Here is a 15,238-nt window from a genome sequence, read left to right as displayed (position 1 = left end):
TAGGACCCTCCGAGCCAGGTGCGGGATATAATCTCCTGGTGTGCCGTTTCCTAAGCCCGTCGGTAAAGCTCAGTATTCGGGTGGGAGTGGCCCAATTTTCCAGGTGCCGTCTGGCACCCCTTTCCTTGACCAGGAAAGGGAACTCCCTGACCCCTTGCGCTTCCTGAGTGAGGCAATGCCTTGCCCTGCTTCGGCTGGCACACGGTGCGCTGCACCCACTGTCCTGCGCCCACTCTCTGGCATTCCCTATTGAGATGAACCCGGTACCTCAGATGGAAATGCAGAAATCACCCGTCCTCTGCGTCGCTCATGCTCGGAGCTGTAGACCAGAGCTGTTCCTATTTGGCCATCTTGGCTCCTCCCCATGACTTTTTTTTTTATCATTTTTGGTATTATTACTTCACTTTGATTAGAGAAAGCCACTTCTGATGGTTTAAGTTAAAAATCCCAGATAACACATTTGTTTGGCATAAACTTTTAAGGTAAATATGAACTCTAGAATAAAACGTTATCAAAGTTATTAAAAGTTTAGCTGTTCAAAGTTAGACTCAAAATGAAAGAATCATACTTGAGACTGGGTGAGTTCTGTTTCCCACGACTACGCAAACTCTGACCCAGGGCCTCTTTTGTTTGTGTTCCAGCACATTATAATTACCTCTCCAAGAGCTGACTTTGTCCTCTTCTTTGCATTCCCCTGAGGTATTTGTAGTGAGAAAGAATGACTAAATGATGGAATGAGTTCCTTACCTCTTCTGAACCCAGGGGTCTTGGAAGTGCTGACACAGCTAAGACCTCCCTGGAGGCTTGTCTATTCATTCAGAATAGCCACTCTGGATTCCTATAAAGGCTGCTGTCTCTCTGAATCCTCCCTGTATGGAGAGGCTATGGACTGGATAAACTTGAGAGTGTTCAGTAATAAAAACAAGCCTGATCTCTACTCTGTGGCCCTGTCAACACCCATACCTGCACCCTTTTGAAAAGCTACATCAGTGTAGCTTCTAGGCTTGTAATCTGAAAGATGAGTGTCTTTTGGCTCAAAAATGCAAAGTGAGGGAATATTCAGATGAAATTAGAGAGCTGCCTAAGTGGCTCTATCCTACCTGGCCTCTGTTTCTCATTATGGCTTTGCTAAAGGGTCTGAACTGTGGCATGGACGTACATTTTTTCTCAGTAACGCCACATGTGTAGAGTATTGATGCTTAACCAAGCAAAGCAAAACAAGCAATTAGGAAATACAGTCTCTTTCTCATTTTACCAATTAATTATTCATAATTTTATTGATAAGAAGAACTTTATTTTTCTATCATTATTATTATTTCACCACTGATTAGTGAAAATTATTGGTCCTGGACTATCACCAGTCCATGTTCTGGCATTTGGGAACAACCGGTGCATGTAAGCCCTGAAACTCTTCTTCAATGCTGGCATTCTGTGAACCTGAGGGAGATGAGAAGAGAACCAGGGACTAGAGTGAACCCTACTGCAATTGTCTTGGCATGAGGCTGTGTGGCTTGGCTTTGGCTGGGGGTCACAGACAAGCCCACGGACCTGAGAAAGAGAGTGAATCACTGTGCAAGTATTTATCGAGCACCTCCCATGTCCTGGGAAGCAGTAGCTGGAGAGTGGTGAAGGAGTACTGAGTTTGGAGTTCAAGTGGCCAGGGCTTTCCTCCAGGCTTTCTACCTATTATCTGCATTATCTGGGCAATTCAGTTCACTTATGGGCCTTAGTTTTCTGTCTAAAAAATTATGTTGATGTACTATTATGTATCAGAAGGTATTTGATAAATTGTAGAATGTTGATGGTAGTGATAGATTTTCAGATGATAGTGACAGAAAAAGTTGATTTTTGGAAAGAAAATTAGTGAGGTCTATTTTTCATATACTTAACCTTTAGAGGCAGGTAAGAAATATAAGAGTGAAGGGAAATGGAATTCACATTGTTTGAAGGGTAGGAAATTTAAAAAATAGTGCTTTTTAATCGTCCGGAAGACTTGGGGAGAGGGTATTATTCCTGTTTGAGTGGGTGGGAACAGTCTGAGAGACACTTACCTCATGCAGCTACTGAGTGGGTAGAGCTGGGGCCCAGCTCAGATCTAACTCCAGCCTGTGCTGTTTCTACAGCAGCTCAGAAACCAAAGTTTAGGGGAGCAGAGGAGCTGGAGACAGTGAATCCATCCCGAGGCCCCCCCCTGAGTAAATGCTTCCAGGGCAGTTCCACTTGCACTATTATTAATACCTTACAGGGTGTCCTTCACAAATTTCTCAGAATGATGGCTGTAAAAATGGGTGTGTGTTTTAGAAATAAAAATATTGTGGTGCTAAGAAGTTCCTGCCGGAGTTGTTCAAGGACGTTCATTCATTCAGCAAATATTTATTGAAAATTTGTTTTGTTCCAGATACTTTGTTAAATATTGGGAATATAGCAGTAAGGAAAACAGAGTCACTATTCCCAGGATGCTCATATTCTAGAGAGGAGATAAGAGATAAAGTCACAGTACAGCATTAGTGCAGTGGGAACTTGGGTTACTCTAGAAATACAGCCCAGTTAGGATTTAGGGGCCGGGGGAGGTAATATGTAGGTTGTGGGCCAGTGGATGAATTGGAATTGGGTAATAAGCAGTTGAGATGAGGCAGTTTGTAAAAGCTAGTCTGGTGGCAGTCGGAGGAAATGAGACCTCCGTGGGGCTGCAAATATAGTATAGTGAGAGCTTAGACTGCAAGAAGCTCTGTGAGTCCGCCAAAAGTTCCTTTAAGTCCCTTTTATATATTCCATGCTATTAATTACAGGATTCTTTGCGGGGGTGAAGGGGGACCTCATGGGATGGAGCCAGTTCACCCTAGCCACAATCAGAGAAAGGTCTGAAGCTATTTGTGACATTTTTCCCGACTCTTCTGTCTCAAGGACCTGGACCTGAGAACTCCAGAGAAGATGAGCTTTGAGCACTCACGTCCTCCCTGGGCAGACAGAGCAGCTCTCCTTATTTCAGTTGTCTCAAGACTAGACAGTGTGCCTGAGAATAAAGCAGTGAATTAACCCCACTTGTCCAAGAGGGTGGGACTGAATACTAGACAGGGCCCTTTCCGCCTCTCTTGGGTGATGGGGGGTGGCGTGTGACTCAGAGGCAGTGACATTAGCCATGACTTCATTCATCTAGAGGAAAGACAGTGTGCAGACCGCGAACACGGCTGGTTTCTGCCCTCCCTTCTCGATGCTTTGTCTTGCTGGGGACATTGTCATGGTCCTGCTGTTGTTTCCCACACATTTTATTCACGTCTCATGTTTAAGCTGTCCTTTTTCTTCACCCCATTCTTTTTGGTCTCTTTGTTCATCTTTTGCTTTTGTCTTTATTTTCTTCTTCTTTCTCCTCTTCTATTTAATTTTTCTTGTTTCATTTTCTTTCCTGTACTTCTTCTCTTTTGTCTCCATTTTCCATTCTTTCCATTTGCTCTGTCCTTTCTCCTCCCTCTGTGTCAGAAATGTATACAGGAACACATCCTCCTGCCTCCTATTTCTTCTCTCCTCTGGGCTTCCCACTAGGTTATTGCTGTCCTAACATTCCTAAAACTGTGTTCACAAAACACTCTCCACACAAGGACTGATGGTGGCTCCCATTCTTTTCTGACCCAAGTATCTAATACAAGTCCAGATTTACCTCTTACTGCATCTCAACACAGGTCTGTCAGACTGACCTTCTCATAGTTCCTTCTCCATGGCCGTGGATGCCGCTGATGCTTCTGCCTGCACTTTTACTCAGGCCATTGCCTCAATGTGGACTGACCTCCATCCCAGCTTCCTCAGTCTTTGCCTTCCCTCTACACACAGATCCGACATTGCCTCCTAAGTAACCCCCTTATTACCTCCTTCCCACAGCACTGTCTCCTTCATGATCATACAGAATCCATAGTTTATAAATTATGTATTTTAGAACTTGAATTATTCTGTACTATTTATACATTCTTCCTGTGTGTTTCATATGCATAGATTCTTTGTTCCACCTAGCCAGTAACTAACCTGAGGATAGGAAGTATATTTCTGCCTTTCATCTTCTATGAGCATACCTAGCACATAGTTGGGCACAAACCAGGACTGACAGACCATTTTTTGCAAAGTCAAGAAATATTTTACTTGAAAAATAGTTATTTGATGCTAATTCTGGGAAGATAGATGAATAAATTATAGTTCTTTCCTAAAAAAAGAGCTAAGGGTCTAGTAGAAGAGACAGGCCCACACGTAATTTGAGAAGAACGAGAATTGTGGAGGAAACTAATGTTTACTAGGAGTGTACAAGGATGGGCACATGAACATGTATAATCTCACTGAATTGAATTCGGCTAACAATCCTATGAGTTAAATGTTGCTACAAATGAACAAAGTGAGACTCATAGACAGTAGGTGACTACTAGTCAGAAATAACACCACTAATAAGTAGGAGAACCAACATTTGGACTAAGATTTGTCTAAATCTAAAGCCCCTACTCTTTCCTGAAGAGGGAAAGATGTAGTGAAAATGACATTCTAAGTAATAATAAGAACAATCATAGATAAAAAGTGCTTACTATGTGCCAGGTGCTGTAAACAGATTACCTATATTTGTTCATTTGATCCCCCATCAACCCTATGGCATAGGCACTATTATTGTCCTCAGTAATTTTTATAGGAGGAGGAAATTGAGATAAAGAGTAGTTGAGTAGGTTGCTCAAGGCCACCTAGCTACAAAGTACTAGAGCCAGGATATTCACTCTTGCATTCTGGTTCTGGAGAAGAGGCAGCAGAATGTAGTGAGGCCCTCTGCATAGAGTAGCATATTGCCTGATCAGAACTACTGTTGGACCAGTCTGTTTGGAGAATCAGGGACTGTGGAGATGCTGACAGGTGAAGGTGTTGAGAGGTGAGGCTAAAGAGGAAGCCAGGAATCATCACAAAGGACCAGTGCCCTCCTCAAGGACCCGTGACAAAACATGCAATAAATTTTCCTAGAAATATTTTCTGTGAGGTTGGACCATTAGGGATCCATCATAAGGAAGAGTTTAAGTTGTGATCTTATTCTACTACTTGAGTTGTGAAGGAACTTTTGAGTTGTGGCCTTTGTCCATGCCTGGCAGGAAATCGCAGTGGAACTCTGCAACAGTGGTGTAAATGAACAAGTAAGGATGCACATACCCAAATAGACTCCAAAGAAAGGCCAGTTGAAACAGTAAAGTATGCCTGTCCTTTACGGGTTGGAGATGATTAAGTTTGGGTTGAAGGACATTTGGGAAGAAAGAAGAAGGGGCATCTGTGTGAGCCAGCTTGGAACAGATGCCAGGTTATCCTCAGGTGTCCCAGAGCGCTCAACATTTGATGGAGCACTCTCCCCGCTGCAGCCCCCCTCTCCACTGGTACTTGGCAGCAATTCAGTGGTGCTGCACTGACCTGGGAGTCCAAGCCAGGAAGTGAATGAATCCATTTTCCAATTAAAATCAAACTTCTCCAAAGGACCTGCTAACCCTGAGAGAAGAAATTTATCTTCCTGGCAGTCTGGCTTGCCTAGAATATGTCTCTGCTCCTGAAACAGACTGAGAAAAGCCATTAGGTTGAATGAAAAAAGAGAAACTGGGACAGTTCTTATTCACAACCTCATTCATTTATCCATTCATTCCTTTTATTTCTGCAGACTTTCATTTGGCTTCTACATGTCTGCTCATTCATTCATTTATTCATTCATTAGCTAACATGATTCATCATCTATAGATCAGACAAAATGCTGTATCCTAGGAGTAGAGATATTTAATAAAAAACATAGCTCTTGTCTTTGAGGAGCTTTCAGTCTAGTGAGAGAGACAGACAATTGAACAGATGATGGGAAATGCAGTGATAGGGATATTCACAGAGTACTACAGGGGCATAGCATAAGAGCATCTAACTCAGCATAGGGATATCATGGGTGATTTCATGGAGTAGGAAACACCAGAGTTGAGTCCTAAATGTGTACACACATAGACATATACACGCTATTGCTTCTGTTTCTCTGAAGAACTCTAATACAGGGTGATGAGGTGGGCACCTCTTCATGAATTAATTGGGAGTTGAAATTAGAATGGTAGTTGAATGTAAGGAATGAGAGAAGAGGTAGAAGATGACTCCTTTGGTAGAGGTAGAAGATGACTCCTTTGGTAACTGGATCAACTGGCATTGGAAATCGAGGAGGAACACACTTGGGGGAAGATAGCAGATTCTGTCTTGGACATGTTGAGTTGGAGGTGCAGTGGGACATCCAGGAGACATGTCTTAGAAGAGAGTTTGAATTGGAGTTTGAGATTTGGCATGTTATTCAGCGTGTAGTTGGTTGGAATCACAGGAGTGATTGATATTTCTCAGAGAGCATGGGAACAGTGAGAAGAACATTTGGATGAGGTAAGATCCCTGGGGAGCATTAACATTTAAAGAGCAGCTAAAGAAAAGGAGCCCATGAAGGAGACAGAAAAGCACTGATGAGAAGGGCATGAGAAGGTCCTGGAGAGTGAGAGGTTGAGGAAGACTTCCTCATTTCTCCCCTGGTCCCAGTCTTTGACTTTCTTTCATGTCTGCTCCAAGACCTGTTCACCCTTTCCAAAGCCTTCTCTTCCTATTAGGGCTGTCTCCCTCTCTCCCATAGTTGGTACCACCCACAAGGCATTGCTTGATCCAGGTCACTGTGGCATCTCTCTCATCTCCTCCAGTGAGAAATGCACTTCTGCATTATATTATGTTTTAGAGAGGCAGATGACTGAACTCAAACATTGGGCTGGGCATTAGTGATGCAAAATTTGGTCTGACTTTCCATTTAACTGTTGTGTGGGACCTGGGGATAATCTTGGTCCCTTCCTGGGCTTTAGGTTCATAATCTGCAAGCATAGTTTTCTGGCTCCTTGCCCTCCCTGCCTTGAAGAATTATACAGGTCAGATGAGATCATGCATGTCAAAGTGCTTTGAAAACTGTGAAACTCTGTAGCAGAAGAGTGAATCTTGTTGACTTATCAGGCGCTTTATATTATTTCATTTAATTCTCACAGCATCCTTGGGGGAAGATGCTAGGAATGTGGCTTTGAGGAAACTGGGGCTTAAAGAAATTAATTTACCTAAAGCTACACAGCTGTTAAGTGGTGAGGATGGTAATCAAAATCAGGTCTGCCAGACTCTAAAGTTCTTAGACCCCATCTACTTCAGCCTTGTTTTCCTAATACGTACAGTGGTGTCACACTCCTAGGTAAAGTCAGCTTTGCTGAATATTATGAGTTTTCATTAAAATGATAACATATTTTATGGTTGGGAAATCAACTCTAGTGTGGATTATAAGTTTTTCTTTTCGTACAAGAAGATCAAAGCCCTTCAGGGGGAGGAAAGTGGGGGAAAGGGATGCATATAACTCCAGTTTTTGAAAATTAAATAAATTATACAATGGAATTATTTCATTTTACAAATAAATTCTATGATGTTACCATTAAACAAATCCTCATCTAATGGGGGTAATGTGTCTTGTCTATTCAGATTTTTGTTTCTTGGGTCTTTCTCGGCAGTGACATAAATATTTATTCCACTTGATCTTTAGGCCTCTGCTTGCATCTCTTCCCGGAAGCCCTTAGAAAAGCCTCCCCAGGTCCCAAACCCTTTCCCTCCTCTGAGCCCTGTCTGTGATTACTCATTAGAGGCAGATATATGGCCACACACAAAATATTACAATAATGTTATGAGGCTGACTCATCAAACCTTGGTATCGGGCTTATTACGTTATTGTCATATATCATCTTATTAATTATCTCTTCCTTTGTGTACATCTTTCTCTCGAAAGGACCTGGCTTTAGATTTTCTTATATCTCCTGAAACTGCATTTTTTTTTCATGAGTTAGACTTGGCTCTTGCCCTTCAGAAGTTTGTCATTTCAAGGTGGATTTAGGTATATGAATGAATAATTAAGATACAGCATGGGATGGAGAGATTCACAGAAAAGGTGACATCTGAGCTGGATTTGAATCAAGGGCAGAGTTTCGATAAAGGGAGAAGATGGGAAAGTCAATTCAAGTAGAGATACCAGCTGAAACAGAGGTCTGGAAATATGAAAGTGTAATGCGTTTGGGAAAGTAAAAGAGGTGAGAACCGAATGGAGGGTGTTAGGAGATGAGCCCAGAAAGTCATCATCATAATGATCACAGCCAAGTTGGAGCCAGGTTAAGAGTCCTGAGAGCCAGACTACAGAGTTAAAATGGGATTCTAGGCCATGAGGAGATATCACACCATCTTTAATGAAGGAATGGAATGGGAAGCTTTATGTTTTTAGAAAGATACCTCTAGTAGTGCAGACCTCTCAGCTTATCTGCCTATCTGACTTGAAATATTTCTGATGTTCTGTCTCTGTGCATGGGAGTTTGAAACACACAATTGTTTTATTCATTCCGAGAAGTTTCTGGCTGAGGTTTATGACCTACTCCATGCTTCCAGCGTCATATTTCTTTTAAGAATGACATTGAAGATTACGTCTCTTCCTGAAACTCCTTTCTCTCTGGGCTATTGGCCTGTGCCCTAATTTGGAGTCTTGAACATAGAGTGAGGATAAGGTCTTGCTCTTTCTTGGGTAGTTGTGCTGGAAAACAACAGCATGAGTACTTGGAATGTGCAGGCAGTACTATTTATTGAGTGGGGAATTAGGGAGCTGTTCCCTCCCTTTTATTTACTGCTCACAGCAGATAACCCAGATAGAATCCCTTTGCAATTACATAGTAGATTACTTGGATAATCCTTTGTAACTGGTCATGCCTATCTTCTCATGTTGCCCCTCGACCCTGGTGTCATTGCAGTAGCTGCCTCATTTCCCTCATGAGTTCCCTCGGTGTCTAGAAGCAGCAGAAACCTCACAGCTTCCCTGCAGTGGGAGGGAAAGGGTGAAAGCTACTTCTCTCTGTCCTGAGGCTGGCAGGGCGGCTGCAGCCTTGAATCTTGGACATACTGCCCTACCTCCGCCCTCTGCTTAGACCCACAGCTGTGTGAGCTTTGAGTAGTAGCCTCCTCCCAAGAAATGCTGTGGTTTGATGAAGTAATAGATAATTTTTTCTTTTTTTTAAAAAAAGCTGTTCTCTTTGGTTGTTTTAAGCTGAGGGATTGCTTAACTCAAAGGATTGTTGTTGGAATGCAGAAGGCTTTTGTGCCAAGTCATATAACCCAAATCACTTTTCTTTTTTTCTTGAAAAGACTAGTTTTTGTTAGTTGCCTGGTAACTGGAGGATAGAAAGACTTAACTCGTTCAGCACAGAGAGCTCCTAGTTTGAACTCTATTAGGCCATCACCTAATGAGATACATCTGAAATTGGTGTGTGTCGAGGGCCTGCTCCTTGCACTCTCTAATCCGTGCAACGTTGTGCATGGGAGATGATAAGTACATAGGAGTTACATGAGCTGTCCAGGATTGAAATTGTATGGAAATGTGCTTAAAAGGGCTTTTGTTTGTCTTTTCTTCTGTAAAGAGTGGCAATAGCTTCCATTATGACATTTCCAAAAGGCCCAAAATCACACCTCTGATTGGACTGGGAGGTTCAGGGTGGTAACTGTGGCATAGTGGAAGGAAAGAACATTTACTTTAGAGCTGGAAACCCTGTGACTTTGGGCCCAGTTCCTTAATGTGTGAGTATTGTGTATTACCTACACGCCTCTGCACCACTCTGTAGATTAAATGAGAACACTGTTGTAAACTGTGGAGGACTTAGAGGACGATCACTGTGTCCTAATGCAGGCCCAGTGGTTACAAGTAGAGAATTAATTCAGTAAGATTGAGGCCTTTGGCTGCGATTGTATGGGCCAGAGAGGAGGAGGGACAGAGAGATTTTTCTGCAGAACTAGACTAAAAATCCATCTATGGGGGTAATGTGCTCTTGGCCAATATGGCATTTGATGACAAAGCACTTGTGAATCAGGTAGCCTAATATAAAAAACTGCATGGGGCTGGGCACGGTGGCTCACGCCTGTAATACCAGCACTTTGGGAGGCCGAAGTGGGCGGATCAGAAGGTCAGGAGTTTGAGACCAGCCTGGCCAACATAGTGAAACCCTGTCTCTACTAAAAATACAAAAAAAAAAAAAAAAAGCAGGGTGTGGTGGCACGCACTTGTGGTCCCAGCTACTCGGGAGGCTGAGGCAGGAGAATCTCTTGAACCCTGGGGTCAGAGGTTGCAGTGAGCCGAGATCACGCCACTACACTCCAGCCTGGTGATAGAGTGAGACTCCACCTCAAAAAAAAAAAAAAACAAACAAAAAAAAAACCAAAACAAACAAACAAACAAAAAACTGCATGGGATCCTCACAGATTCCTGCTGGCATCTCAAGGTAAGGGATTAGGCTTCTGGAGACATTTCCTCTCATCCAGTCCTTATTCCTCTTTGCTGGCCTGTCTCCAGACTTTTCTTTTGTAGAGAAAGCAGGGAATACTGCTATCTTCCCTTCTGAGACCATGTGCATCCTTAAGAGTACCTCAGACTTCCTACAACATGTTATTTCTAGTTGCTCATCCCACAAATATTTGTTGAATTACTAGACAAACTGCTCAGCTTCATCTTCTAGTTCCTCTTATGTGAGGAGTGCTTCAGAGCTTATAGAGGGCTTCCACATGTGTTATCTCCTTAGAGAGGAGAGGTTGGGCTGGGATCTCCAGCTTTGATTGGTGACGTTTAGTGTGGTCTCAAAAAGAAAGAACGCCTGGACTCCTTGCTCCTCCTATTCCCAGTGTCTCTTTTTGGCAAAAGGCTTGAGTTCTTTGTGACATTCTACTTGGGTTCTGTTGTCCCACAGTGGCTGTCTGTGTGGCTACAGGCTAAAAGCTGTCGTTATGTAATGTCTTTAATGACCACACACAAGACCTAAAGTAGTTTTTTTTTTTTTTTTGCCTGAGTTTAAGAAGATTTTTGTGCTTTGGCTTGAAGCACTGGTTGTTGCTGCAGTGGTTTGGCGGTTCATGTCTGGTCACTGGCCTTTGATTTCTGGAACCTTTAGAAAGAGGCTGCCTTTTCTCCTCTCCCTGACCACTGATTGCTGAAACCACAAGACATATGGAAATAGATTTCAGGGACTAGCCAAAGGCATTCTGGTAGTTTGAGTCACATCGTTTCAAAGGCTACCATTTTCTGACTGTGGCTTGTTAGACCCTATACAGAGATACTACTAGTTCTTAGCTGTGTTAGGAATATTTAGTATCTTTAAGTTTTGCTTGATTTAACATTAACATCTTAGAATGGGCATTCAAAGAGAAGTTTAGGGCAGATCCCTTTCTAGACACAAGCTTTCACCTAGATGTTTAGGAAGTTAAAACAACAACAATAACAGAGAATCAGCTTGATACTTTGCCTTTTAGATCTGAACTCTTTTGATATTGTTTTGATAGGGCCAGCACTTGGGATAGTACCGTTTATCTGCTGTAAATAGATGTTGGTGTTTATATAGTAGTGTTAGGGAAGCACTATGTAGGAGGAACTCACAGAATTCTGATAAAGGCCAGTTGTATATAAAATAGATATAATAACACCCAGGACTTTTGTGTTGCTTTAAGGAGATAACACATGTGGAAGCCCTTTATAAACTGAAGCACCCCTCACGTAAGAGGAATTGGAAGGTGAAGCTGAGCAGTTTGTCTAGTAATTCAACAAATATTTGTTGAGTTCCTACTGTGTGTTACCCTGCAGCAGGTACTGAAATATGCCTCTTTTGGAACTTCTGCATTGTTGCCCTTAGGTTCCCAGAGATACTCCTATGCTTATAATTCCTTTTATAGCTTTTTGGAGAGGGAGTAATAGAAACCAGGACATGGAAGGTTATCTGGATGGTAGGAAACCTTTCTTGCTAGTGCCTCTGTCTTCTTTACTATTCTGTTTTTGAAATTCTACCTCTTCAGGTGTTTGACAGAAAATGGCCACTTCATGCTTTTCAAGTTTATCTCACCTCCAGTTCCATTCATAGGCAGAAGTGAAATGGTTCCATTTGGGTCCTGATTCTAAGTTCTTGGGAGAAGAAATCTGGTTGGTACAACTAGGTCACAGGTCTAAACCTGGTCCAACCAAGTGCTTGTAGTAAGGGGATGAGAGTTAAGTAGTTTCTGCTTGGCAGCTGAGGGTCCTCTCAGTTGGGGTGGAGAAGAGGAGACAATCATCCAATATTATGGTGAACGTGACTGACAAGATCCTTGACCTCACAAGAGCTTATAGTCAGTCTGTCAGGAAAGAAAGACTTTTGTATTAGTCTGATCTTACACTGCTAATAAAAACATACCCAAGACTGGGTAATTTATAAAGGAAAGAAATTTAATTGACTCACAGTTCAGCATGGCTGGGGAGGCCTCAGGAAACTTACAATCATGGCAGAAGGAGAAGCAAACATGTCCTTCTACATTTGGTGGCAGGAGAGAGAAGTGCAGAGTGAAAGCAGGGGAAGCCCCTTATAAAACCATGAGATCTTGTGAGAACTCACTTGCTATCATGAGAACAGCATGGAGGTAACCACTCCCATGATTCAATTACCTCCCACAGGGTACCTCCTATGACACTTGGGGATTATGGGAACTACAATTCAAGATGAGATTTGAGTGAAGACACAGCCAAACCATATCAACATTACACAAATGATTATGGGGGTGGTATGGGTTGTATGACAACTAGACCTAAACTAACAATATGACTTACTGGCTTTGATTTCCAGGAGATCCTGGAAACCCCCTCAAGGAATCGTGGTGGGTAGGGTTAACCAAATGAGGAAGGGGATGATGTTGATCCTGGGAGGGCACAGGGTGGTGGGTGAGGAATGAATGTTTTAGGCAGAAGTGGCAAAGGAAAGAAAATGCCCAGCAGTAAGAAAAAACCTGGCCATTTTGCAATATAGAGAACCAAATCTTTAAAATGTACGACGGCTTGCTTATGTGGCCATTCTCTTTGACTTAGACTGGAAGTTCTTTGAGGGCAGGGACTATCATCTTTTTTTCTATTGCCTTTGTAACCAGTTGGCATGTGGAGAATTTTATATGGCAGGGGACATTTAGTTTCATTGGGCAGTTTCTGAGTATAGCTTCTTTCCAGCTTATATCTGCTCTGAAATCTTATATGTCCATCACCATTCACTGGGAAGATGGATTGCATACCTTACAGAGTGTGCTTTTGATATGGTTTGGCTGCATCCCCACCCAAATTTCATCTTCAATTGTAGCTCCCATAATTCTCTCGTGTTGTGGGAGGGACCTGGTGGGAGATAATTGAATCATGAGGGTAGTTTTCCCCATGCTGTTCTCGTGGTAGTGAGTAAGTCTCACAAGATCTGATGGTTTTATAAGAGGTTTTCCCTTTCTCTGGGCTCTCATTTCTTTCTCTGGTCTGCTGCCATGATTGTGAGGCCTCCCCAGCCACGTGAAACTGTGAGTCCATTAAACCTCTTTTTCTTTATAAATTACCCAGTCTCGGGTATGTCTTTATCAGCAGTGTGAAAATGGACTAACACAGCTTTCTGTCCTCCCAGGTTGGCACAGAGGGTTTTAAGGGAAATTACGGTCATTTTTGGAAGGATCAAGTATTCAGTTTTTCTTTCTTGTAAAAGTACTGCTTTTCTATTATTCCTACCCCCGCCAAGCTCCTGAACAGATGTTTCAATGGGCATTGTTGGCTATGCTTTTGTTTTGAAAAATTTGAAATATTATTGAAAGAAGAGATGGTGGAAAAACCCCCTAATTGATTCTAATATATATTTAATTTGGCAGAACTTGAGAGAGACTTGCTGGGATAAGGCGGGACATTTCTTTGATCTCCCAGACTTCTTATCGTGGAAGGCAACAGGTGTCACAGCACGGTATGTTAATTACAAGTTGGATTGTGTTTGCATTCTTCCATTCTTGGATGTCTGTATATATATTGCTTTCTTAATTCTCTTTGACTGGATATACTTTTGGTACATCTGCATGTGATTTTGCATACATGAAACATCTTAAATCTATCTTCGACCTCTACTACACATGCCCAAACACTGTTGTTCCTAAGAGCCCTGGAATGTGAGTATCCAAGGTGAAGACCATTCATTAAAACTGGTCACATTTGAAGGAGATACGAAAAATCCAGAGTGAAATGTGGGTTTTTCCAAAGGCACTTTTTACATGATGAATAAAAGGAAAAAATAAACACACACACACACACACACACACACACTCACACACACAGTCATGCGTTCCTTAAGGACAGGGATACATTCAGAGAAATGTGTTGTTAGGTGATTTCATTATTGTTGCAAACATCATAGAGTATACTTTCACAAATCTAGATGGCGTATTCTACTACATACCTAGGCTGTATGGTATAGCCCATTGCTGCTTGGCTACAAACCTGTAGAGCATGTTACTGTACTGAATACTGTAGGCCATTGTGCACAATGGTACTTATTTGTATATCTAAACATAGAAAAGATATCATAAAAATACAATGTAAAAGATAAAAAATAGTATACTCTTATAGGGCACTTACAATGAATGAAGCTTGCAGGACTAGAAGTTGCTCTGGGTGAGTCAGTGAGTGAGTGGTGATTGAATGCAGAGGACTAGGATATTACTGTACACTTCTATAGACTTTATACACACTGTACAGGTAGGCTACACTAAATTTATTTTAAAAATTTGTTTAATAATTGTCCTTTGCTTACTGTAGCATTTTTTACTGCATAAACTTTTGAACTTTTTGACTCTTTTGTAATAACACTTATCTCAAAACACAAACACATTATACAGCTGTACAAAAATATTTTCTTTGTATTCTTATTCAATATGCTTTCTTCTTTTTTTTTTCATTATACTTTAAGTTCTAGGGTACGTGTGCACAACCTGCAGGTTTGTTAATTAGGTATACATGTGCCATGTTGGTGTGCTGCACCCATTAACTCGTTATTTACATTAGGTATATCTCCTAATGCTATCCCTCCCCCTTCCTCCCACCCCACAACAGGCCCCAGTGTGTGATGTTCCCCTTCCTGTGTCCAAGTGTTCTCATTGTTCAATTCCCACCTATGAGTGTGAACATGTGGTGTTTGGTTTTTTGTCCTTGCAATAGTTTGCTGAGAATGATGGTTTCCAGCTTCATCCGTGTCCCTCCAAAGGACATGAACTCATCCTTTCTTGTGGCTGCATAGTATTCCATGGTGTATATGTGCCACATTTTCTTAATCCAGTCTATCCTTGATGGACATTTGGGTTGGTTCCAGTCTTTGCTATTGTGAATAAT

At 42.0% G+C, this 15,238-nt stretch overlaps 1 protein-coding gene across 11 annotated transcripts in view; it reads left to right on the top strand.

Moving 5' to 3' along the window:
* The window catches only part of FGGY (FGGY carbohydrate kinase domain containing), a 464,965-nt gene that overhangs the window by 68,008 nt on the left and 381,719 nt on the right, over window positions 1-15,238 (top strand). For all 11 annotated transcript variants that reach the window (XM_054485483.2, XM_054485541.2, XM_054485491.2 and 8 more), the window contains one exon: window positions 13,735-13,823. In XM_054485483.2, coding sequence (XP_054341458.1) covers window positions 13,735-13,823 — 89 coding nt within the window. The remainder of the gene's footprint in view (window positions 1-13,734; window positions 13,824-15,238) is intronic.

This window comes from Pongo pygmaeus, chromosome 1, assembly GCF_028885625.2.
Source record: "Pongo pygmaeus isolate AG05252 chromosome 1, NHGRI_mPonPyg2-v2.0_pri, whole genome shotgun sequence".
Taxonomy (NCBI): domain Eukaryota; kingdom Metazoa; phylum Chordata; class Mammalia; order Primates; family Hominidae; genus Pongo; species Pongo pygmaeus.
Note: the sequence above shows the minus strand (reverse complement) of the source record. Positions and strands in the feature narration are given on the sequence as shown.